The sequence below is a fragment of the Budorcas taxicolor genome, chromosome 11, assembly GCF_023091745.1.
Source record: "Budorcas taxicolor isolate Tak-1 chromosome 11, Takin1.1, whole genome shotgun sequence".
Lineage (NCBI taxonomy): Eukaryota > Metazoa > Chordata > Mammalia > Artiodactyla > Bovidae > Budorcas > Budorcas taxicolor.
Window position 1 is genome coordinate 19,846,682 of NC_068920.1, and position 20,690 is coordinate 19,867,371.

General features: G+C 48.4%; 1 protein-coding gene across 6 annotated transcripts in view; it reads right to left on the reverse strand.

The window, feature by feature from the left end:
• Positions 1-330: 330 nt before the first annotated feature.
• Positions 331-20,690, reverse strand: part of ATXN1 (ataxin 1) — a 415,285-nt gene continuing 394,925 nt past the window's right edge. For all 6 annotated transcript variants that reach the window (XM_052647880.1, XM_052647876.1, XM_052647877.1 and 3 more), the window contains 3 exons: positions 15,461-17,531; positions 2,604-3,126; positions 331-1,321 (listed from right to left, as the gene is read on the reverse strand). In XM_052647880.1, coding sequence (XP_052503840.1) covers positions 1,227-1,321; positions 2,604-3,126; positions 15,461-17,371 — 2,529 coding nt within the window. In that variant the 5' untranslated portion in view covers positions 17,372-17,531 and the 3' untranslated portion in view covers positions 331-1,226. The remainder of the gene's footprint in view (positions 1,322-2,603; positions 3,127-15,460; positions 17,532-20,690) is intronic.

Genomic DNA, 20,690 nt, shown 5'->3' on the forward strand with positions numbered 1-20,690 from the left:
AGCCAAAAGGTGGTGGGTGTTTCTCTGAGTCCGCGTGAATCGCTGTCCTTAGTGGTACTGATGAGGACAAAGTCTGTATGGCAGCCCCGTATTCCTCTTACCGTCAAAACAAAAAAAGAAAAACAAAACCTAATAATTGCAAGTGCCCTGAGCAGAATATATGGAAGATTAAGCAAGTTCTCTGAACAGAGACATTTAAAAAAATACAGCACTAAGTAAGCAATATGACTGCAAAAATGGACTCACCCAGCTCTCTGCTAGCATGCTGAGAGGGTAATGAACACCGAGGAAAGTCAAGGACTGGTTCTAGCAGTTCAAAACCTACTCCAATGGTTTTGGTACACCCCAGAAATGGTTTCTAAAAATCATCAGTTCTGCTGAGAGCTAAATGTGAAGGAATACTGGAAAGCCAGAATGTGGGCTGACAAGAATTTTTTTTTAAATCTGTGAAATGGAAAAAGTACTATTTTCAATGGTAAAAGAAAAATCAGGTATTTGTTCAGATTCTCTGCAGCCATTCCAAGTAAGAATATTTAAAAATTTCTCTCTCCTTATAAAACTTTTAAGCACTTAAAACGCACACTCAAAACCCACAAACAATTTTTCAGATCTCTGGGGATAAAAGGTCTCAACTGTGAAAGACCCTTTCTGGGTTTGTACCAAATATTAAATCTTGATTTCAGATGGAAAAAGAAAGTCATTTTGAAAATAACATTAATAACAACAACAATAATTGTTTTCTTTAAAAAAAAAAAAACTTGCTCACATATATAAATGTCTTCATGGAAAACTCTCTCAATGAATCTGAAGAAAATTCTCAGAGTTGTCCTGCTAAGACCTGGTTTTATGTGACAGATACGGTAAGAAGACCAAAAATGAATCTTGAAAGGAACATAACCTTATAAAAGGCCTAGAGTTTAGGCAGGTTAGAAAGTAATTTTGCTACATTTATTTATGCTCGTTCAGTCCCCCAAGCCTTTCCCACAATGTTATTTGAGAAAAACTGCAGGAATATCACACAAATTTATAAACTCAAGATGTGCAAATCGCAAGGTTCTTTAAAAGTTCGTCTTAAAAAGAAAAACACTGGACAAAAGTGAGTATTCTTTTTTTTTTTTTTCCCCCATCCCTTCCCTCTCAGTTCCTCTGCCAGCTCTGCATACGCTTTTTACTCCTTTCTGAGACATCAAAGTGAAGAGTGCCTCCTGTCAGGCTGTACTTGGTGGTCATTCATTGTCACATACAAGTTCATAATTCACATTCATCCCTTGAAACCACTTTGAAACTTTCAGCATCTTGCTCCGTGAGAAACTCTGCAGAGCTGAAATGTAGTTACAGTGTTAAAAAAAAAAAAGAAAGCAACTTAGTTTTTTTTTTTTCTTTTCTGTTTTTCTTCCCAAAGAGTTTAAAGTGAGATACAGTACTTGTTGAATGAGAGACCAAGATGCTTGGTAATAAAGTGTGAACGGCATTTTAAGTACTTAAGAGATAGTAATATATATGCTTATCTTCAAAATCTTATTTCCTCACGTCACACTGGAATCTGAAAAAAGTGGCACCCGAGTTGTCCATTGTCATGAACTATAAACAGTACTAGAGTTAAAAGACAAAAGATTTGCAAACCCAAAGCAAAGAGCTTCTGCAGCTCTTCTGAAGGGCAGTTTGTGTCTTATCTCTTGGGAGCGAAGTCAATGCAATTAACCTGATTGGTTTTCCTAACACTGCACAGAGACCGGAGGGGGTGTTCACTTTCCCCCACCCCTGCTGCCCAGCGCCCCCCCCCCCCCCCAACCAGTGCGGAGCGATGCCAGCAGGGGCCGCCTGCCCACCATGACGCCCTGGAGGCATCACTACTGCACTAGTAAAGCAGAAACAAAATCCCATGGGTGGCAGTTGCTCTTTAAAAAAATATCAGTGCAGTCAGGCCCCATAGGGGGAAATATATATATATATATATTTATCTCTATGATTAAAAGTTGCTTTTATTGTAAAATAAGTTGGGGGGGGGGGGGAAATGTTCTTTTACACGGTTAGCTTTCCATCTGCTGTCTGGTACCTCTCTCGGAGGCCCCAGTGCTGACTCTGCACCGGGGGAACCTCCTGAGGACATTCCCCCAGACCTCCAATCTGGTGCTGAGAGCGAGAGAGAGGGAGGCAGAGAGAAAGACACCCTCACAGAAGTGTCACCCAGGCACCCTCCCTGGCACACAGGCACACGCACACCCCCCTGACGCAGCTCCCTTCCCGAGATCATCCCTCTGAAGCCAGTGGAAGTCGGTGCCCCCGTGGATGCATCCACGATGCCAGAAAAGGCGGGTGCCATGGGGCCACCTTCATCTCAACCAGGATGCCCACCACCTGCCTGGAGCCTGGGCTGGACCTACCCTGGCACCCCACCTGCCGAGAGATACGCCCGGAAAAAGCATATGCACCGATCGCCTGCCCAATGCCAGCTGTAACTCTAATGACAAGGTTATAACAGAACCCTAAAGTAAGAGGATAACATGTAAATACTGAGTTATTTAACCTACAGTACATCTGTAATCTGGATACAAATGATAAAGGAGGGCCAGCTTTCCCTTCCCCACACAGCTTCTACTTGCCTACGTTAGAGCGGCCTTCGATGCAAATCTTAACCTCCTGAGAAATGAGAGAAGGCTTGGGAAGAGTCAAAGGTGGCTCGTCTTCCGACTTCTCCAGTTTGCGGGTCTCGGGCGCTGACCACCTCCTCTTCCTCGTGGCCGCGGGCTTGCTGGGTTCTATTTTGGTGAGCAAGGGCGCGGCCGGCAATCCTATTTTTTCGGGAAACTTCAGTTCGCCGTTCTCAGAGAGCATCTGGGCGCTTCCCTGGCTGATCCCGTTTTCCTGCTCGGCATACCTGTGTCTACTGCCAGCGAGGCCATCGGTCTTTGAGTGCTTCAGCAGGACACTGGCTGGATCCACGGGCTGGCCCTTTTTAACAGAGCCGTTCTTCAGGTTCTTGAGGGTGAGCGAGATACAGACGTCCCCAACGGAGAGTTTGGAGCATGGCAAATCAAAGAGCTGGCTGGTCCTCTCCGGGCAACAGGATGACCAGCCCTGTCCAAACACAAAAAAAGGATACTCTACCAAAACTTCCACGCTGACCTGTGGGAACAGGGAGAGACAGGGAGAAGGGAAAGCAGGAAAAGATGAAGATGTTTTATCCTTGTTTTATTGCATATACACATGTACACAAACATACATTCGCACATAAGCTGATCGGAAGAAAAGACAGACTCAGTTCCCCAATCTGCCTCTACCAACACATGTAAATAGGCCTCTTAATTTTCTGCTGTCCCTGTGTTTACCATATAGTGAAGCGAGTCAAAGTCCATTCAGTATTCAAAATATAGTTTTACTGTTTATCTGCTCTGTAGCTGGTCTCTGTTAAAACAAGTCAATGTACCCCTCCAAGGATGACAAACACCTGCTCAGTGTTCAGGCGCTGGGCGCTGCATGTGACTCACGCCCAAAGTATGTTCCTGTGCTTTATTAACTCACTGGACAGATGCTGTCCTCACCGATGGCAGCGCTGAACAGGCATCAGAGTTAAGACTGTATTTTAGCTTCATGAGGCAGGCAGGCACGTGTTCATCACTGTCCCTGGCCCCGAAGAGAGTACCCAGCACGTAGTTGAAAATAAATATTTGTTGGACAAATGAATGCATATTCTAGGAATTTAGGAGAAGGAGAACCAATGAGAGCTGGAGAAAACAGGGAGGGCTTCCCCAGGACCTGAAACCTGGGCACCACTTCAAGGGGTTTGAGGGTACAATGAATACAAAACAGTTCACGGGCTTGGCCCAGCTACACCGTCAAGCCCCAGGCACTCCAGACAGTCTCTCTTTTGTCTGAAAGACAAAAGCAGGGGAAGCCCAGCATGCTTTCAGTAGCTGTTGTTTTTCCTAGGCTGCTTATATGCCATGCAGGCTTCCCAGGTGGCGCTAGTGATAACGAAACTGCCTGCCGATGCAGGAACTGCAGGAGACGCAGGTTCAATGCCTGTGTCAGGAAGATCCCCTGGAGGAGGGTGTGGCAACCCACTCCAGTATTCTCGCCTAGAGAATCCCATGGACAGAGGAGCCTAGCGGTCTACAGTCCATAGGATCTCAAAGAGTCAGACACGACTGGAGCACACACACATGTGCCATGTATTACTGTAAATTTCAATAAACTGCAATGACTGAAAGGATACTCAAGTCCATATAAAAGGGCACAGTATTTGCATATAACCTACACACATTGTCTGCATACATTAACTCAACTACGTTACTTATAATGTAAATGCTATGTAAATTGTTGCCTGGGAACTACTCAAGTTTTGCTTTTTGGAACTTTCTAGAATTCTTTTCCTCCATAAATATTTTCAATCTGTGATTGGTTGACTCCACAGGTGTGGAACCCACAGATATGGAAAGATGGCTGTATTGACTAAACACAATAATATTGAAAATGTTGTTGAATTTCATGCACAGGCACGCATCCAGAAACACATAAATAATTAAAATATCTCACTTTAAAAGTAGTAAATTTTCATGTAATTTACATGGATTGTGGCTTTTCTATTTAACCTATTTTTTGATAACTGTGATTAATCTTGTTTTAAATGCACTTCTTGAATGATATATTTTATTTGCTCCATAGAAGACCTAACTGTTTTTAGAAAAGACAACTAGGATGAATTTATATGAAAGCCTATTACTACAGTATGTGTGTAGGCATGGTGGTGGTTTAATCACAGTCGTGACTGACTCTTGTGATCCCATGGACTGTAGCCTGCCTGGCTCCTCTGTCCATGGGATTCTCCAGGCAAGAATACTGGAGTGGGATGCCATTTCCTTCTCCAGTGTGTGGGCATGAGCCCATATAACTGTTCATATTATCTGGGGAAATTTTCATTGTTATGGACTATCTGAATAATGAAAAGAGAATTAAAAAAATTTTGAGTTCCTACATCTCTTAAACATTTAGGTACATACTTCACAAAAAGTATTTTGTTTGATACTCACAATAAACTAGTGAGGAAAATGCTGTTGTTCCAATTTTACAACTAAGGAACTCTAAGTGTCAAAGAGATTGAATCGGTGACCTAATGCCATGACTATACCCTGATGGAGTTGGGATTTAATCCTAGTCTCTGTGGCCCCCAAACCCATTTTCTTTTTTCCTCTGTTACTGATCTCTGCCCCTGTGAACAAAGATATTGTAGTATCACCAGAAGAGATGAACTTAACATTTCCACTACCCCAAAAGTGGTGAATGTTACTTGGAATAAATAGAATCCAATGACCCAAGGTTATGGATTTGTTCCATGAGACAAAAAACTGTGAAATATCATCAGCCTTACATCTGCTATGCGAATCAAGTGTCTCCCTATATATGAGGCTGATATTCAATGACAGAGCTATGGTCACGTCATGCAAATGTATACAAGTTACAGTATCAGATGGGGATACCCACTAAGTTCCAACTGGGAGGACCAATCAGGAGCTAGCTCCATGAATCCATTATGGCTTGAAGCCATTAACATCATACACAGAGCAGAGGAGACAAATCCTACTTCAAGTGGGGACTGTTGGCTGCATTTCCTAGGTGAGCCCTGCTCCTGGGTAGACCTGTGCTGACAGTCAGCCCAACAACTCCCAACCAAGAGGATCTTGCTGTGTCAGCCGAATCACACACATTCCTCAGAGCAGCCAGTGTTCACATTCTGAAAATAACTTCTACTGTGTACAAATCTACCTGAAGGGGCCAAAGGCAAATCTACCTGAAGACTTTTACATGTTGCCAAGTGCGACAGACTCATTAAGAAGATGGCTTCAAAGCCTTTGTGACAAGTAATGTTACTGATGACTCCACAAGGAATGATATAGATGTAATCTGCTCCCCCGTTACATACACCATATTTGGGGGCATTTAGAAAGCCCTTTATCATTCTATCATCTCAAAACTCCAAAAGCAGGTCTTAGAATGAAATTCTGTGAGGTGCCTGATAGCTTGAACAGCCTACCTAATAATGCATGAAAGAAAAGTGATGAGGAGAGAGGAGAATATTTGAGAGGTATGCTGAAAAGGGCGATGATAATGGGTTATTTTAACCTAGAGAGCTTTGGGGAAATCTCTGTCATTTCAAAGGCTTGCCTTTGGCCCCTTCCTCCTAAAAGCTCGCTGTGTCTTCTCCCTAGAGAGCTCTGCCATCCCAGGAAAAGATGCCACCCCTTCAGCTGGGTCCATACAAATTAGGAGCAAAAGATTCAGGTCATCTGATCGTGGTAAGCAGTTGAGTGCGTGGCTCAGGCCCCATGTTACTTTTCTCCTAATTATTTATCCTTGCTAATATTTACCATCATGAATATTCTTCCCTCCCTAATGCTGTAGCCTGAATTATCTAGATAATGCACTTTTTTTGAGGGGTCTGGATATACGTGAACTAAAGTAAGGTTTCGCCCTTCCTCAGGTGAAAGTTAAACTCTCATTTGCACATATCTCAAATAAGCACACTGAAGTAGTCATAACAAAGGTATTTTCATTTTGTAACTAGGTTTGTCAGAAGGACATAAACATTCTCAAAGGTTAACTGATCATTAACAATTAATGAAGAAATCATACTGACAGATTTTTCGGTGAGAATGTATATGGCTGGGTCTGCCCGCTTGAAACTCCCTTACAGAGGAGCATTATCTGCCTCAAAACATGCTGTCAAGGCCAACAGGTACTACTGTGGATATGAAACAGACATGGTGGGATTTTGGGACATGACGTCGCTTTAAACCAGAAATGAGTCTGAATTTCTTGAACTTGAGGCCCATGTGGGGCTCCCTCTGGTGCTGAGAAATATTATTTCACACTCCAGGTTTTGCAGTTTGAATCAAGTTCAAAATGTAACACTGAGACTGTGAGAGTTACTGTTTAAGACCTAGTTCCTGCCTTCATTGAGGAGCCAGAACAGGCATGCAAAGCCAGTAAATTCACCAGGGCCTGTTTGGATACTGGCAACCATGTTACCTGGCGATGTCCGCTTGGCTATATACTGGCAACTCTAACTGAACATGTCCCAAACAGACCCCTGATACGCCCCTCCTGGGTTCCTCCAGGCACCTCCAAGAGCCGCGTCCCCGCACTTCCAGCATTCAAGTCAACAGCCTGGGCATCATACTTTCCTGGGCTCCTCCTCCCAGACCGCATGCATCCAAATCACAAGCAAGTCCAAGGGGTTCTCTCTTCCAAATACAGCTAGAATAAGACTATTTCTCACTGCCTCCACGGTCACAGTCCTGGCCAAGCCAGCTTCTCACTGGGAGAAAAAGCCCTGTGAACAAGCCCGGCGTGGTCTGTATCCCCCCCCTTCATTCCTGCACCGCAGTGACGCTGGTCTTCTCGTTGGTCCTTTCTCGTGCCTCTGGGTCTGTGCGTCTGCTATTCCCTCCACTTGAAAGCCTTTTTGCTCTGTGTCCTGTCACCTCCTGTTCCCCTTCTCAGAGAGAGTGTCACCAAACACCCTGTTGAACTATTCTCCGTCCTTCTTTCCCCATCCTTTTTAGTCTGCTTTATTTTTTCCCACAGCACGGGTTATCTTTGGATGTGTCATTTTCTTTACTTCCATATTTCTCCGTTTCACCTCGGCCCATGAACTCCCGAGAGACTGTATGTTCTGGGTGGGGGGTGCTGTGCTGAGATACCGCCTGGTTTGCTCACTGATTTATCCCCAGGGTGCAGGACACCTCCTGGCTTGTAATGGGTGCTCAGGACAAATCTGAAAGACTGGTTCTGTGTTTGCCCTCCACGAGTGAAAACACCGCAACGTACCACTGGCCAACAGAGGCCAGTGTTTAGATGCTACAGAGACTGCCTGGGCCTGAGACCACCAGCCGGGACTCCACCAGGCTCACGCTCCTGGCCCAGAGAGGAGCTGCAGCTTCCCTGGGTCTCGCTCAGCTCTTCATAGGTGCCGTTCCAGGCTGAGCCACAGCCGCCTCACCCACAGTCCCCTGTCAGACGTGGTGCTCACCCTGATCCCACTGAGTCATACTTCAGTTACTTTCTCCCCAAGCGTGAGGTTCCTTTCTGCGCTTTCAGCTGCGCTAATAACCATGATTTCGTTTTATGACCTTGTCGAGGTTCAAATGGGCTCTGATTAAACCCCAATGAAAATATATTTAAGAGGGCAGGACCATAACAAGACCAGAACCTGTTATATAACTCCTGGCAGCGCGGCACAGCCCGTTTCTCTTTCTTCATCACATAAATACATCCTTTTCCAAACACTTGAAGCAAACTGGAGGATGAAATGGGAGCATGAATAGCCTTTGTCCTGGTGTCAGCTTGAGGCCCCCTCTGCCTTTCATCCCTGGATGCCTTGTATCCAGCACCTCTCTTTTTTAGGGGTGGTCACCTTCCATCCTCCTGTGCCCTTTCCCGCCTTCTTCCCATGGCTGCAGACACACCCACTGCTCCCCACGGCTCCAAAGAGGAACCTGCCCCGCCTGCCCTCCCCCTCTCCAGCCCCGCTAAACCAGCTCCTCTAAAATGATCGCCTCCAACTTCTATTCATGATGAAGACACCAAGACAGGGAGGTACTATCCTCACTTTGGGCTGATAATTATTTAGTGTCGCCTCCTGGTCTGGCGAATGACCGCCTTTTATGATCATTCTTAGCTCTTGTGTAAGTTCAGTAAAATACCTTTAGCTACTTAAAGACCACCATATCTAAACCGTGCATGCATATACACACATCTATGCTGTCTGGCTGTATTTTTAAACAGTAGATTGGTGCTCTCTCTACACACACACATATGTATGTATCACCGAAAACAAGATATAAACAAAACAAAACATCTGCTGTTTAAATTTGTCTCCCTTTTCCTTCATGAGAATCCCTGTTTTCACAAATGTGAAGGGCATCTGTTTTACAAAGCACTCTTTCCTCGAGCCTATCGCAAATGTACACATTCTGCCTGCATCCAGGAGTGAGGACATGACTCAGAAGTGGGTGTCAGTGAGGACCTCTCACTTTTGGTGACATTCAAGTGAAGTTCTGGGTCCCGTTTCACCCATAGAGAAAAGTCTGTCTGCTCTCCTTGAAGGCTAGTTTGCATGACCACATTCTCCAAGTAAAAAAGAAAAAATGAAAACACTGGAGCAAAGACGGAGGGGCTGACAGAGGCCCGATTTACTTCAATGTTGAAAAATCATTAATAAAAACAGTCACACCTCTTCAGTCGAGTGTAAGAGCGTCTGTGAGTGTTCTATTTAAAACATTTCATCACGTTCACGCTAAGCCTGACTCAGTCTTTGGTGGAAGCTGTTTCATTAAACCCACATCCCAGCACAGAGACGCCTCCAAACACAAGCCCCACATGACGGATGAGCTGAGTTCTTTTCGCAATGTTGCTTGGCTCCCAGAGACCCAACTGGCAGGTGACCAGGGCAGCTCTGGGGCACACAGGTCTGTCCCACTTGCCTTCCCTCCCTACCAGGGTCTGAAAATGCGTGCCTTAAAGAACAAACGTGCACTATTCAGTGCTATAAGGAAATGAGCTTTCAAAGCCATAGAACAACATGAAGGTACTGTAAATTTATGTTCCCGAGTGATAGAAGTCTGAAAGGCGACACACTATAGGAGTCCAACTGCATGACGTTCTAGAAAAGGGAGAATTACAGAGATGGAAACAGATCAGTGATTGCCAGGGTTAGGGGTGGGGTGGGGAGTACCCACAGGTGAAGCATGAAGGATCTCTAGGGTGGGGAAATGATCTTTCAGGACACTGGAAGGCTGTATATGTGACATTACACATTTCTCAAAACCTACAGCATGTAGAGCAGAGTAAATCCTAATATAAAGTATGGACTTTAGATAATAATAATGCATCAACATTAGCTCATCAATTACAAGCCACACGTGTACCGTTAAAATGCAAGATTTTAATAACGGGAAACTCTAGGTGTCTGGGAACTCTGTACTTTCTGCTAAAACTACTTTCAACAATAAAGTCTACTTAAAAAAAAAAAGCTACAATGGTCCCAGATAATCTGCTTCAATAACACATGTAAGATCCCCAAGCAGGGGGCACTTATATCACACACATGCTAAAGCAGAGCATTTTTCTTCTTTTGGGGTGAGTGGGAGGGAACACAGGCAAAGAAAAATGTGTTTGATATTGCTTCTCTGCTGGAGCCTTTCTGGCATTAGAGCTGGGAGGATTATCACCAATCACTGGACCCCAGGGCCAGTAATGAGCTTTGCATCGAGGGCAGCCACTACCCATTTTCTGGTTCATCAGGGTTCACATCCACCAAGCCCCATGTGTAAAATGTTTGGCAAGTTGGTCTGCTTTGGCTGCTTAGGGACTATACAGGCGTCTGTGCTGCCTGCAGGAGGGCTCCGGCTATTTTTAGGCACCAGCTAACCTATTAAATGCATAATGCAGACACTGATGGCTCACAAAACACAGCGGTCATATGAAAAAATAGTGGAATGGAAGAAGCAGTCGATGTACAGTGAGCATATCATTGTAACATGCTGTATGGGTGTGTGCGTGCACGCACACACACACGCGCACACACACACGAGTTGGGAGAAGAAAATGACATGGAATATTAAGCTGCCACCAAGGAGGTAAAAGGAAGCAGGCAGCTCCTGACTCTGGGAGGCGACAGACAGCCCTAATGAGAGACAGAGCCCAGCATGAAGGGAAAAGCAGCAGCCTCATCACAGATAAATCGTACTGACAAAATGTTGTGTACTCTTCAGAAAAGTCAAGCCTGGGGAGCATGAGATAGAGGGCTGAGGAGGCTGCGAAAATGGAAGACCAGGGCTCCCCCAGTGGGGCCGTCCCGGGCCGGGGGTCCCTCAGTGGGCATGGTGCCCAGATCCTTTCTGCAAAGGAGAGGTGCATGAGCCTGTTTCTGCATTGGTCACTGATGTGGAGGGCTCAACCATCAAATGACCCTTCCAGTCCAGCTCACACTCAGGAAAACCAGACAGTGTTGCGTGCACGCAGGCCAGCATGAGGTCATGGTACTTCCTTCACAGAAAGACGATGGCGAGGGATGCTCCTGGACCTCTCCTGGGAATATGCCACAAGAACACAGGCAGAGTGAAATAAATGGCTTATGAGGCTCACCAGAAAGTTCAGCCTTCCTTCCAGACTTTTCTAAACTGTCCCTCCTTCCAAAAGCTCTTGTAAGAACATGAAGCCTTTTACTCATTCACTTTTCAGGGCCTAACCTTTCTCTTCTTAGGGTCAAAGTCCCACCCAAGTGGAACCAAGGAAGGGAAACTAACACTGCTGAGGACCTACTATCCACTACTGACTGAACTGGTTCTTTTGAGCAAATTTCCTTTCTTCCCTGGTGGCTCAACTGGTAAAGAATCCACCTGTAGTGCAGGAGACCCAGGTTCAATCCCTGGGTTGAGAAGATCCCCTGGAGAAGGAAATGGCAACCCACTCCAGTATGCTTGCCTGGAGAATTCCATGGACAGAGGAGCCTGGCGGGCTAGAGTCCATGGGGTTGCAAAGAGTAACACCACTGAGCGGCTAACACCCTGGCTTCACTTTCCTTTCATTCTTACAACCACTTTCATTCTTCACACTACAACACGAGCCGGATGGAAGGCACATGTGTCATTTGCACCATGAAGCATGTGTGCACTAGTCTGTTTGTGATTTGCACCAAGTCCCAAAGCTCCGGTGGTGGAGGACAGATTCGGCCTCGGGTCTTTTCAGCTCCAGGTCTTGCATTTTCTGACCAGTTAACCTGCTTCCCACCCAAGCAGACGATGCTCTGCCCTCCAGTTGAATCACACGGGCTCCCATGTGGATCTTATCATCATCTCAGGATCCCTTCTGGGCTCACCATAGATTCAGGAGACCATGGGTGGCTACCGAGAGGCTTCGTGTGGTGCACACAGGCTGACAGACAATGCCTGAGATCCTTCAATTCTCCTGGAGGAGAACCAGCCTGGGCGGAACTGAGATGCAAGGATACTTTGCCTGGGCCAAGAAATACAGCTCTGGGAACAACAAAACCACAGGGATGGGGACGGATATGCAAAAGCATTCTTCTCCTACACTGCCTCACAGGGAGCTTCAGATCCACCACCCTGGAGGTCTCTTTTCACAATAATAATTAGGAATTCAGCTCCTGAAAATAATCCCTCAGTGAAAATTCCCTTGTTTCTATAGAGGGTGGCTTTCCTTCTCACTGGATCTATATGCTGATTATTAGCATAAAGTCAGGTAACTTTCCCTGTATATCCCCCCACTTTTTTTTTTGTTTAGTGGATGCTAGTAAATTTTACAAGGACTGTTCTGAATGGCAGGAAAGCAAAGGAATACAAAAACAAAGAGGATGCTGAAGATATGATCTTGTATAAGGAATCATTTTCCCATTTTAGTGATGAGAAAAACCCTAGCTCAGAGAGAAGTGAGACCATTTTTGTCCTGCCCTTGTCCAGACCCCAAGCTCGGGGCTTCTCCCACCAGCCACACCGCATTCACCGGGGACGCCTGTGGTAGGTTATGAAGTCAAGTGTCCCTGTGGTCCTGCCTCCGTGCAGGATTTACGCCTGGGGTCACAAAGCCATCTGTCCTTTAGAAAACCACCCCCTTCCTCCCACAACTTCCCCAATCAAATCTGTGATTTGGCTAATTAAGTCAAAGTGCTCTGCACATCTCTCACCCTCCCTAATGGGTGCAAGTGTTAAGAGATTTCTAATTTTTGAGAAGACCGAGATGGGATCTCCAGGCCTGGGGAGAAAACCCCTCAGAGAGCCCCCTGAGGAGGAAGGGAAGCCCTCAGCCCTTAGAGTGTAAATTAAATCTGGACCTTCCTTCTCCCTGGCCGCCCTTCTCCCCGCCTTGCTTTCTCTGATTCTCGGCTGACTCTGCCCCCGTCACTTGTGGCAAACACAGCTGGTGGAGTATTTTAGCTGGGATGATGTCAGCCTGTTTCTGATAGGCTTCTGGGTAAAGTGACACATCGCTGGCGTGCCGGGCCCTGCACTTGTGTTTCTGCAGCTTGGAACCCCAGCCACCCTTTTGAGTCCTTCCCAGCGGGCGGCCTCACAGGCCTGCAAACAGGCCCTGACAAACCCGCTACCTTCTAATTTGCACCTTGGCCGTCAGCAAGGAGACTGGTGGCCTGGCAATGGGAAGGAAATGAGACTTCACACTCGGAAGCCAATTTCTCGATCGTTTAAGCATTCGCTCTGCGGAGGATTGGGGGGGAAGGAGCACGCAGAGATGCTACCTCCCTCAGCACTGCCTAGAGGTCTGTGAGGCTCCGGTCTATGGGGGCTCCTGCAGCCCTGGAGATGAGCCTGCAGCTCAGAGCTGTTCTTTACTGAAAGCTGAAAAGAGGTGCTGGGCAGGAGATAGTTGCATTTCAAAATAAACCCTCTTCCTCTGCTTACCTCTGTTCACAGTAGTGCTTTAAGGATTAAAAGCATCATGAAAAAAAAAAAACAAAAACATTTACTTTTTCTTCTTGTTTATTTCCCAGGCTTCACTTGGGGTCTGTTAAAAGACAACTTTGCTAGTAAGTCAGCTCATTCTTTTGTCAATGAGGATCCACCCACTCCTAATCCACGTAGGACGTGGAGAGGGAGCAGAAACTTAGATGTGGGCAGGGAGTTCTACATAATGATGCCCTTTTCCAAATATCCTGATTTTTGTTTTGTTTTTTTTTTTTTACATCAGAACCCTGAGAAATTTTTCTTGGGCCTCACCAAAGTTTACAGCGACATCTCACCATTAAAAAGAAAAGTCTTCGGGGCTAAAAGCTCCTGGCAACGCAGGCCCTCTGATATTGTGCCAGATCCCACATCCGGACATTCACAAGAAGTCCTGGAAGACGCTTTGGAAAATCAGACTCCCCCACCTCACTTGATCTTCTAAAAAATATTCTAAGAACAATTCAAACCATTAACTAGTTTGTTTATCTTTGACTGTCCCAAATACCAGCTACGCCATGACCATTTTTCAACTCATTTCAAACTGAAGAAGGTGCTGTCATATCCCATTCCCAGAGGCACTGAGGCTCTATAGCCTGGGAAGTTCCCCGCCTTGGGGCCAAACCTGACTTCAAGCAAGCTGGGCAGTGAAACTGCTGTTTCCATACACATGGGTGGAATCAAGGCATTCAAGTGATTTAAGAAGCTGGAAAAGAGTGGACTGAAGGAACTCATGGAAATTAAGAGCTGATCCTGGTTCTAGTTTTAACATGACTCAGCTTGGCTGCATCTGGCCCTTGGGGGTTCCTATTTATCAGAAGTCCAGGAGATCACGTGGGACAGCCTTGACCTTCCAGATTAGATGAACCATGCCTTTTATTCTCTGTATCTGATGCTTTGACATCTTGGGGTCTTGCTGACACTGGAGAGACTGTCACTCCCTGCGTTAGCTAATTCCTAGACATAGCCAACAGCTCCCCTGCTGGGGATAATGTTCTTCACGTGTAAAGCAAACACCCACAACCCAGCTTCCTCCTCAGTGAATGGGACTTTCACTCTCTGGGGCCACTATCTTGCTACCCTGCCTCACACACTCCTTCCCACTGAAATGACAGCAAAGGCTCTTGTTCATGTATTCTCCTGGCTCCCAGTGCCTTGTAGCAGCCCTTGGCCTTCTTCCGCATGGCAGCCCACGTGGCCGGGCATATCCCCTCTTCTTGGGATCTGAGTATAACCAGATGTATTCTCCTCTGTTGGCCTCACCATACCTAAATGATAATAAAACCTACATGTTAAAACATGGATGTTGGGACTTCCCTGGTGGTCCAGCGCCTAAGACTCCAAGCTCCTGATACAGGCGGCCTGAGTTCGACCCCCTGGTCAGGGAGCTAGATCCCCCACACTGCAACTAAGAGTTCACATGCCACGACTAAGATCAGATTCTGAGTGCTGTAACTAAGACCCAGCACAGCCAAAATAAATAAATAAAAACAATAACAAAACACCGATGTTGTAATGGGATATGGCAACTCTGAGCAACTAACATTCTCCCCTGAAGCAGCACTGTCTTTTCCTGACCAAAAAAAAAAAAACCAAAAGGGGTGGGGGTGGAAAATGGCTTTTCTTAATCAGGGTTACTCATGTGAACCACAGGACAACATCAGCAAAACAACCCGAGTGGTGATTTTCTTAACTACCCCAAGCATGGTACCTGACCAGCCCCCATTGGAGAAGCAGAGAAATTAATTCATTACAAACAGAGGATGCTTCCGGGTGCATTAGGGCTTAATTCTCTTAGAGAATGGTGGTTGGAGGAACGTGAGAAGCCTAACCTTTAGGTACCAAGTGAAAGTGAAAGAAAACCCTCAATCACTCCCACAGCCGCAGACAGGTCTGCTGCTTGGAAGAAAGTCACGGTGCCAGGAGGTAAGGGCGGCGGCACGGTGCGGTGTCCCCCTACCCCCGTGATGCGGCCACAACATTACCTGCGCTCGGTGATCCCCGACGGCAAACTGGATCACGGCGACGCCGGGGCTGTGGCTGTCCGCGATCCTCTCCACCGTACTGGAGTCGATCTTCAGGTCGGTGCTGATCTCCGCGCTCTGGATGAAGTCCTCTGTCTTCAGGTCCTCCACTTTCTTCAGCTCCCCGTTGGCCAACTGGATGATGGAGCCTTTCATGAAGTAGGGCGGCAGCGTGGGGGGCGCGGCAGCGGCGGGGGAGGCCACGGACTGCGCCACGGGCAAGTGGATCTGGGCCTGCACCATGGCCGGGTAGGCGGCCTGGGTGACCAGGGCTTCAGGGCCGAAGTTCTCGCTCTTGGCCAGGGCGGTGGTGACGAACGTGTGAGGCACTGCAGCAAACTGGGGCGACGACGTGACGATGGCCGAGGCGGCGCCCGACCCCTCCAGGTCGGCGCTGCCCACGGGGATGAGCAGGGGCTGGGTGCCCGGGATGACCAGGTGCGGGGGCAGGCCGCCGGCGTAGGTGATCGCTTGCTGCTGGCTGCTCAGGTAGCCGATGACCGGCGGCTGCGTGCCCGCGTAGAAGGCCGTGGCCGGCAGCCCGACCGGGAGGGCCTCCGAGGCGCTATGTGTGGTCTGGATGACCGTATGCGGGGACAGCGTGGCGACGGCCTTCACGCCTTCGGGGCCCAGCGCCTGCTGCGGGGACAGTGCGTAGGAGCGGTGCCCGGGCTTCCCCAAGTGCAGGCCGCTCTTGTCGTTGAGGGCGGACGGCGAGTTCTCCCGGTGGGTGACCTGCTGCCCCTCGAGGTCGGCGGCGGGGGTGCTGCTGTTGGGCAGGACCATCACGGAGGCCCGTACCCCCGACGCGTCGCGGACGCTGTAGTCGGCGGGGCCGGGGTGGACCACCACGTGCCTGGACTCGTAGGGGTGGGGCACCGCCTTGCCGGCTGCCTTCACCAGGCCCAGGTCGGCCGCAGGGGGCGCCCCGTACCGGCGGCCCTTCTCCACCTCCCCGTTCAGCATCTCCTTGGCCTGCATGGCCTGCTGCAGCCGGCTGCTCTCGGCCTTCTTGGTGGCCTCGCGGGTGACAAAGTGGCTGCCGGAGTCGGTGTACTGCACGACCACCTGCGGGGAGGGCCCCAGGGTGAGCGTGTGTGGGATCATGGTCGGGTGCGTGTGCAGGTGGACGGGGAGGGTCGGCGGCGAGGCCGGGCGTGCGGTGTTCTGCGGCGAGCTGGAGATGCGCACGTACTGGCTCTGCTGGGGGGGCGGAGGGGACCCCGGGGGGAGGAGCCCCGCAGTCCGGCCTAGGTGCTGCGGCGGTGGCGGCGGTGGCGGTGGCTCAGCCTTGTGTCCGGAGGCTCGGCTCAGCCCGCCCATGTCAGCCAGCAGGCTGCTATAGGCCTCCAGCTGGGAGCGCTGGGCAGGCGTGGCGGCGCCCACCGCCGAGGCCACCGCGCTGGTGACCGGGCTGGCCGTGGGCGAGATCAGCTGGGAAGGGATGAAACCGGTGTAGGGCCCGCTGTACTGGGAAGACCCGATGAACTGTAACGTGTGCGGCAGGTGGGCGTACTGCACCGGGGACACGGGGGCCCCGGATGGCGGGGGCGGCGGGTATGCCGCGGGCATCGTCGTGGTGGATGCCACCGCCGGGACGGACCGGGGCGCGCTGGGCGGGGAGTAGTCCAGCCCCGTGGACAGCGCTTTGTGTAAACCTATTCCCTGCTGTAAACCGAGCTCCGCCGGGGGCCCCGCCGGTCCTAGCCGCCCGCCCACGTGGCCCCGGGCGCCGGGGAGCCATGCCGCATTCTCCGCGCGGTGGTTGTCGCTGGGCACTGCCTTGTCCTCCGAGGACGGCCGGCTGGTGGCGGGGATCTCGCGCTTCTTGGGAGGCAGGCATTCGTTGCTGCGCTCTTGGTTGGATTTCATTTTTCGCCGTCCCCCCTCCACGGTGACCGTTTCACTGTCGGACTGGCTCTGGTTTTAGTCTGATAAACGGAAAGTCACATTTGATTTCTGTAGGGGATCCAGGCTCTTCATGAGGAATCATCTCCCCGTGGGTGCGATCCTCCAGCAGCTGCTCTGGAATCTGGGAAAAGGCAGAGGGTCGGGACCAAGAGGGAGAAAGGGGTGGGGGGGTGGGGGAACAGGGCGTCAGAACATCAACACCGGAAAAGAACACCCTCCCGGAGATTGATGTGAATCCCCCAAAATCCTGCCGCCAGCCCCACTATTAGAGCAGGTAAAACGCTGGCCGTGTTGGGTAGGACATCAGGAAGATCATTAAGCCATGGAGCAAGTCAAACCTTTTTTATGGGTTTAGTAAGTCTTCTAAGATATCTCTCTCAATACCTTCTCCTCCCCCGCCCCTTTTTCTTTTTGGAGGGCAAACAATGCATTTCTCAGTTTCCCTCCCAGAAATGGCCCTCCCACTCCTCAGCTGTATCTTTACCCAGTCTCTGGAGGATCAAATGAAGCCTACAAGGAGGATGGCACCAGTGATGATCAGCCCTCCTCTGAGCCAGGCACTGGGAGGACCAGGTTAGGAAGGGAAGTCCCCAGCGGATTTCATAGCTTATCTGAGTCCTCCTCTGCCATAGTGAAAGTGGAAGAGGCTCAGCCCTCTCCGACTCTGCGACTCCATGGACTATACAGTCCATGGAATTCTCCAGACCAGAATACTGGAGTGGGTATCCTTTCCCTTCACCAGGGGATCTTCCCAACCCAGGAATTGAACCTGGGTCTCCTGCACTGCAGGCAGATTCTTTACCAGCTGAGCTATCAGGGAAGCTCCGCCATAGGCACTACTCTAAGATTCTAGTGACTCTGGGTCCATACTGGATTTACAACAATTCTCTCTTGCCTAACACACACACACACAGACATAAACAAACACACTATATACAGGCCAACTGAGCAGAGGCAGCCCCAAATAATTATGTTCTCTACACGTTTCCAAACAGCTCCCAGTACAGCTACTCATACGGTAACAGCCAAAAGGAATGTATGAGACAGTTAAAACAGGAACATGGTTTGGTTTTTAAAAATGCAATAATCAGGCATTGAGGGTGTCCTTAATGAGGGCAACATGCTTGCTTCATCTCTGCCTCTTCCTTCCTTTCCAAGTGCTCTTTGAATTCTCTCTGCATACTCTCTCTACCCTCTTCTTGGAAAGGGCCAGTCCACCATGAACCCTGGAGATGAAGCCTCTGCTAGACCAATCAGGCCTGTGTGTTTCAACCTGGCCATACAAGTAGGGAGCCAGTTTTCATGGACACCTATCTCAGTCTTTCGGGAACCACCGAACTCTGTTACCAGAACTGTGTAGGCAGACAGATGTCCACCTGGCAAGAGGCAGATCATCAGTGGAACCAACAGGAACTAGGCTAACAGGAGGCAGATGTGAGGGCTGCCTACAGGCTGTCCGCAGTCTTGTGCTGTGATCCTGGAAAGTTGCTGAATCAGGTTCTGGGAATTCCAGGTCCTGGGTTTTAGCATTTCTCCTACCCAGACCTGTTTTCTATAGTCTGATGTTAAAACAGACACAATAAGGCAGCAGTTTTCAGCATTAGTCTCCCAACCTCCGGCTTTATTAAGCCCCAGGTATAGCCTTCTCTTAGGAAGTTCATGGCATGTAATTTACACCTAATATATACAAATCTGAGATGACAGTGCTGTTTTCAAAACGACAGAATAAAACTAAACTACCAAAATTGAAAACAGTTGACGCTTTTGACTGCTTAAAAAGTGTTGATACTGATCTTTTATCTCTAGGTTTCAAGTTACTCTAAGAAAGAGAACATAAACTGGCATTCCCATTGGGACTAGCAAAGGAAAGTGATTTAGGAGATGGACTCAACGTGAACTGCTCCATGCGCCCCCTGCTGGCCCCACAGTAGCACTGCTCCAATAAAACCCCACAGGATTTCATTAGGGATGTTCCTGTAAGAGTAGTGTGTCAGAATCCAGAATGAGAGTATTTGCATATAGCAGCCCAGCCAGTAAGGGAATAGGTTAATTAGCCCAAGGCAGCTCTAGGGAAGGAAAAAATAGCAGCATAAAAGTCCTTTCAAAGCCAAGCAAAATGTCAAACACGTTTGCAAAGAGGTCCATTAGCAATGCAAATGTGAAATGGCTGCACAATGGAACACACCATACACAAAACTAGAAAACTCCTCTGAAGGTACTTTTTAAAACAGAACTCAGCTTCAGTGAATCTGAAAAAAACAAGGCCGACTTGGTTCTTAGCAGTGCCTTGGTTTATATACACTGTTTTTTTGTTTGTTTTGAGAGACACTGGGAGGCTTTGTTGGCCTTAAAGATCTCATTATAGATTCCATGGCTGGTTCTTCTGCTAATGGACCACTAAAACATATCGGCCTTAACACACAAATTCAAATGCACTCTTCTGAAAAGTGGTCCACTGATAAACATCTTTTCCAGATAATAACTGACACTAAGTCAAGGATACAAAGATTAACTGGAGCAACCCTGGGGCCAGACTGATATAAATTTCAGCTCACCCTCCTACATTTAGAAGGACCATGTTTCCTATTTACCAGTGCAGCTACAGACGTGGGTCGCTGTAATTCTGGGGCACGTGTCCCTGTTCTGCGCTTCATTGGCTCTCTGTGCTGTCCGTATCTCTCAGCAGGGGAAGTCATTGTGAGAGTAGGGACTGTGTCTAGCTATATTTTCAGTGAGCCACGAGAGGGCACCACAGGACGCCACTGTGTCCCTGGTACATTGGATGATGGTTCACGGGATGAAAAAAAACAGAGATAAAACTATGAAGGTAGAAAGTACAGGAGGGAAAAGGGAGAGGGAGAGAGAGACTAGGAAAGAAGAGAAGAAAGGAGAGTGGATGTCTGCTTTAGGGCTTCTTTCTAGCTGCAGACAAATGGGCTTTATGTCCCTAATTGCCTTTTCAGTGCTGAAACACACCAATGGTTCATTCACCTGAGTCCCCAAAACGAGGCGTGTGCCTCCGGATGCACCTGCCGCAACAGAAACATGGGGCTGAGCACGATTATATAACTGCAAAGTTACCAAAGAGCCACACAGGCAGATCATGTTTAAACATTACTATTAGGAAAGGGGAAGTGAACAGGGATCAATAGATGGATCAAGACAAATTTATATAGGGTTTACTACGTATGATTTGCCTGTTAATCACTGTTCTGAATAGAGTCATCTTAAGCATCTTCACATCTCCATTTATATCTCTCTCTCTCCATCAGTATCTTAA